This window comes from Salvelinus sp. IW2-2015, linkage group LG7 (assembly GCF_002910315.2).
Source record: "Salvelinus sp. IW2-2015 linkage group LG7, ASM291031v2, whole genome shotgun sequence".
Lineage (NCBI taxonomy): Eukaryota > Metazoa > Chordata > Actinopteri > Salmoniformes > Salmonidae > Salvelinus > Salvelinus sp. IW2-2015.
The window spans coordinates 29453386-29459034 of NC_036847.1; the positions used below are offsets into that span (position 1 = coordinate 29453386).

The 5649-nt window shown below is 46.0% G+C and overlaps 1 protein-coding gene across 1 annotated transcript in view; it reads left to right on the forward strand.

The window, feature by feature from the left end:
• The window catches only part of LOC111966124 (low-density lipoprotein receptor-related protein 1-like), a 281628-nt gene that overhangs the window by 152488 nt on the left and 123491 nt on the right, over nucleotides 1-5649 (forward strand). Inside the window, 3 exon segments of the mRNA XM_070444337.1 lie at nucleotides 3685-3867; nucleotides 4804-5001; nucleotides 5149-5497. Coding sequence (XP_070300438.1) covers nucleotides 3685-3867; nucleotides 4804-5001; nucleotides 5149-5497 — 730 coding nt within the window.

Consider the following 5649-nt stretch of genomic DNA (forward strand, 5'->3'; position numbering starts at 1 on the left):
GAAAAGAGCGGCCAGGTGGTGGTTAAAGGCTGGCAGTGAAAAGCAGCTGCCACGCGTGCTGAATGGATGAGTTAATGACTCCAGGATGTTATGGCTGGAGTTGAAGACTGCCAGGGTGTCTAAAGCTGGAGTTGAAAAGCTGGCCAGGGGTGTTAAAGGCTGGAGTTGAAAGAGCTGGCCAGGCGAATGCATGGAGTTGAAAGACTGGCCAGGGGTGTTAAAGGCTGGAGTTGAAGAAAGCTGGCCAGGGTGTTAATGGCTGGAGTATGAAAGAGAGGCCAGGGGTTAAAGGCTGGAGTTGAATAGCTGGCCAGGTTATGGCTGATTGAAAGAGTGGCCAGGGGTGTAAGGATGGAGTTGAAAAAGCTGGCCAGTGTGTAAAGGCTGGAGTTGAAGAGCTGGCCAGGTTTTAAGTGGCTGGAGTTAAAGAGCTGCCAGGGTCGTTAATGGCTGGAGTTAAAGAGCTGCCAGGGTTTGAAGATGGATTGATGATGGTGGATTAGAATTGAAGACTGGCCAGGGTGTTAAAGCTGGAGTTGAAGAGCTGGCCAGGGTTTTAAAAGCTGAAGTTGAACGAGCTGGCCAGGGGTGTTAATGGCTTGGTAGTGATAAGAGCAGCAGGGGTTAAATGCTGAGTTGAATGAGCTGGCCAGGGTGTTAATATGCTTGGAGTTGAAGAGCTGGCCAGGGGTGTTAAAGGCTGATGTTGAAAGAGCTGGCCAGGGTGTTAAGAAGGCAGAGTTGAAGGAGTGGCCGCAGGGGTGTTAAAGCAGAGTTGAAAGACTGGCCAGGGTGTTAAAGGCTGAGTTGAAAGAGCTGGCCAGGGGTGTTAAAGGGATGGTTTACTGTTTGACATTTTAGATGGATAGGGAGGTAAGCAGTGTCTCTGGTAGCTGGTGAGGGCTTGGTAATGGACTACCGGTAATGAATCGAATGACTAACCGGTAATTGACTAGGTAATGACTAACTGTTAATGACTTGGTAATGTCTAACTGGTAATGACTGTGATGAATAATGGGTAATGACTCTAATGACTTACCGTACTGATTATGTAATGACTAACTGGTATTGACTCTATAATGATTAACTGTAATGGCTCTATAATGACTAAAGGTAATGGTCTTGTAATGACTAACCGTATGACTAGATAATGACCAACCCGCCAAGACTAGATAATGGACTAACCGGTAATGACTAACAGGTCATGACTAAACCGGTCATAACTAACTCAATGAGAATGACCGGAACCAACCATCTAAGAGTAACAGGCTCATGACTAACCGGTATGACTAACTGAAAGTACTAAAAAAATGACCAACAGTAATTGACTAACATTAATGACTAACAAAGGCCAATGACTAACCGGTAATGACTCGAGTAAAGGCAATAACCAGCAATGACAAACTGTAATGCTAACTCCCATGGCAACGGTATGAAACTGGTAAGGGATATTAACTGGTATATGACTAATCGTAATTTGACTAACGCAAAGACTTAACCGTAATGATAACCGGTATAGGAGTGGAGGGAATCTGAATTAGAATCATATAAAACTGATACTGGCTATGAATCGTCGATGAGCTTTAGAGAGAGTAAGTAGAGAGATATGTATGACACCGTAGAGAGAGGGGCAGGGCTGCATACGCAACTAACTGTGTAATCGACTAAGTAAGAACTAACCGTAATGATCACTGGTAAGGATCTGAACGTCGCACTACAGGAAGAACTAACTCGTACGATGATCTGCTGTGAGAGGCGGTGATGCGGAGTGTCAGGAGGCCCAGGCAAGAGCTGTCCATAGCCCCTCTCTCTCTCTTCTCTCTCTCTGCTCCTCATCCTCGTTAGAACACGCTCTCTCTTCTCCTCTCTTCCTATTCAGCGGTCGTTCTTGTCATAATAGTCTGGATACCTCGCTCTCCTCTCTCTATCTCTCTCTCCCCATTCCCTCTTCTCTCTCTCCAACCTACACTCTCTCACACACCACACCTAACTCGTCACTCGAGTCCTAACTGTCTCAGTCCGAACTCTGCTCCGCTCTCTTCTCTAACTTGCTCGCACTCTTTAATGCCTCCTCTCCTCTACTCTCTGTTAACACTCTCTTCTTTTGTTAATTGCTCAAAGTTTGGCCTGCCCTGTAATGAACAGGGGAAGAGGTGTGTTTTTTGTGTGCACGTGTTGTGTCGTCATCATGCATATGTCTGTCTTTGAATCCTGTGATTGCGTGGTGTTGTTGTGTGCTGGTTGGTCGGTGTGGTGTGTGTGTGTGTGTGTTGTGTGTGTGGTGGGGTGTGTGTGGTGGGTGTGTGTTGTGTGTGGTGTGTGGTGTGTTGTGTTGTTTGTTTCAGTTCAAGGGGCTTTATTGGCATGGGAAACATATGTTAACATTGCCAAAGCAAGTGAAGTAGATATATACAAAATATATACAAAAGTATACAAAAGTGAAATAAACCAAAAACATTACAGTAAACATTACACTCACAGAAGTTTCAAAAGAATAAAGACATTACAAATGTCATAGTATGTCTATATACAGTGTTGTAACGATGTACAAATGGTTAAAGTACAAAAAGGAAAATAAATAAGCATAAATATGGGATGTATTTACAATGGTGTTTGTTCTTCACTGGTTGACCTTTTCTTGTGGCAACAGGTCACAAATCTTGCTGCAGTGATGGCACACTGTGGTATTTCACCCAGTAAATTTGGGAGTTTATCAAAATTGGGTTTGTTTTCGAATTCTTTGTGGATCTGTGTAATCTGAGGGAAATATGTTACTCTAATATGGTCATACATTTGGCAGGAGGTTAGGAAGTGCAGCTCAGTTTCCACCTCATTTTGTGGGCAGTGGTGCACATAGCCTGTCTTATCTTGAGAGCCTGGTCTGCYTACGGCGGCCTTTCTCAATAGCAAGGATATGCTCACTGAGTCTGTACATAGTCAAAGCTTTCCTTAAGTTTGGGTCAGTCACAGTGGTCAGGTATTCTGCCACATTGCACTCTCTCTCTAGGGCCAAATAGCATTCTAGTTAGCTCTGTTTTTCTGTTAATTCTTTCCAATGTGTCAAGTAATTATATTTTTGTTTTCTCATGATTTGGTTGGGTCTAATTGTGCTGCTGTCCTGGGGCTCTGTGGGGTGTGTTTGTGTTTGTGAACAGAGCCCCAGAATGAGCTTGGTTAGTGGACTCTTCTCCAAGTTCATCTCTCTGTAGGGGATGGCTTTGTTTTGGAAGGTTTTGGAATCGCTTCCTTTTAGGTGGTTGTAGAATTTAACAGCTCTTTTCTGGATTTTGATAATTAGCGGGTATCGGCCTAATTCTGCTCTGCATGCATTATTTGGTGTTCTACGTTGTACACAGAGGATATTTTTGCAGAATTCTGCATTCAGAGTCTCAATTTAGTGTTTGTCCCATTTTGTGAATTATTGGTTGGTGAGCGGACCACAGACCTCACAACCATCTCTCTCTCTCTCTCTCACTCGATTATCTAATGAAAGTGTGCTTTCTCTTAAGTTGTTGCTCACCATGCATGCTATATTCCCCTCTGCTATTGGCTACTACTGTGATGTGTGGTTGTCTTTAGTTGAATGCACTAACTGTAAGTCACTCTGGATAAGAGTGTCTGCTAAATGACTCATATGTAAAAAATGTGAATGGAACTCAGATCTCTCTCCCTGTATCTCCCTAGCAACGCGTCCTCCAGGTGGTTGCCACGTGGATGAGTTCCAGTGTCGCATGGACAGCCTGTGCATCCCCATGCGCTGGCGCTGCGACGGGGACACAGACTGCATGGATCTGAGTGATGAGAGCGACTGTGAGGGAGTGACACACATGTGTGACCCAGCCGTCAAGTTCAGCTGCCGAAACTCTGGTGAGTGTGTGGTGGCCTTTTCAGCCCTCAAGTGCAATTGGCTAACCACTCTCTCTTCCTGTCTCTTCCTCTTTGCTATTGGCTAACTGAGTGTTTGGCCTTTAGTGTTCTAGTCAGATCAGTCAGTTAGGATTCAGGAAGTCTTTTCTGTCCTCATGAGATTAGTCAGTGACAAGTCAGGGAGTCTTCATGCCGTAAATAATAGCCATGTCTTAGGGCAAGTATTGTCTGGGCGGAAACACACACACACACACACACACACACACAGCCACGCGCAACACACACACAACACGACACACACACACACACACACGACACCACACACACACACTTAAGAGAGCTTGTTATCTCAAGGGGCTTGCAGTGAAGTATATGACAACCATCTGCTCTCTGAAAACGAGGGTGGCGTTTGACGCCCTTGTTGTGGACCCTTGGACCCCTTGGGTTGACTCATGCGTGACCCTGGTTGCACAGGGTATTAACACGGCCAGCAGCACTCACAACGGCAGACTGAATCACTGTAGTTTTTTAGATTTATTTCATAGGCAGCAGTCCAGTAGGCCATATCAGCATCACAAACCATCTCAAGGAGGGACATCTGTGTTTCTCTATTAAGCGTGACTTAACCAGATTTCAGGTCTCTTTGATCAATGTTTGTCAGTTGAGTGGTGGTTCATTGGTCCGTGCAGCGCTGGTTGGTATTTGAGTAGAGGGCTTGGGTGTGATGTTGTCTGGTTATCTCCTCAGCCTGTTGTATTAGTAAGGCTTGGGTGTGATGTTGTCTGGTTATCTCCTCAGCCTGTTGTATCAATAAGGCCTGGGTGGGATGTTGTCTGGTTATCTCCTCAGCCTGTTGTATCAATAAGGCCCGGGTGTGATTTTGGCTGGTTATCTCCTCAGCCTGTTGTATATGTAAGACGTGACTTCTGTCCGCAGCTCGGTGTATCAGTAAGGCCTGGGTGTGTGATGGGGACAGTGACTGTGAGGACAGTTCTGATGAGGACAACTGTGAGGCGTTGGTATGTAAGCTGTCCCACCACGTCTGTGCCACCAACGCCTCTGTCTGTCTGCCCGCTGAGAAGCTGTGTGACGGCACTGACGACTGCCCTGATGGCTCAGACGAGAAACTCTGTGGTAAGAATACACTGTCTCACACTTTCACTTACTCACTCTCCCTACCCATAACCCTACCACCTCAGTCAAGGTAGGAATTGCCTCTAACGTCACATCTGATTGATTACCCCCCCTCTCTCTCACTCTCTACTTCTCTACTCTCCACAGACCTGTGCTCCATAGACAACGGCGGCTGCAGCCACAACTGCTCCATCATCCCTGGGGAAGGCTTCATGTGTTCCTGCCCCCTGGGCATGGAGCTGGGCGCCGACAACAAGACCTGCAACATCATGAACCTCTGTGCCAAGCACCTCAAGTGCAGCCAGAAGTGTGAGCAGGAGAAGAGCAGTGTCAAGTGTTCTTGCTACGAGGGCTGGGAGCTGGAGACAGATATGGAGAGCTGCAAGAGCACTGGTGAGAAGGGGAGAGGAGGAAGAATGGGAGAGGAGGAMCAATGGGAGAGGAGGCAGAATGGGAGAGGAGGAGGAATGGAAGAGGAGGAGGAATGGAAGAGGAGGTAGAATGGGAGAGGAGGAGTGTAGATAGTATAGAAACAGTAAGTGGTAGAGTAGTATAGAACAGTAAAGTGTAGATACGTATAGAACAGTAAAGTGTAGATTAGTATAGAACAGTAAAGCGTGATTACAAGTAGAAACAGTAAAGTGTAAG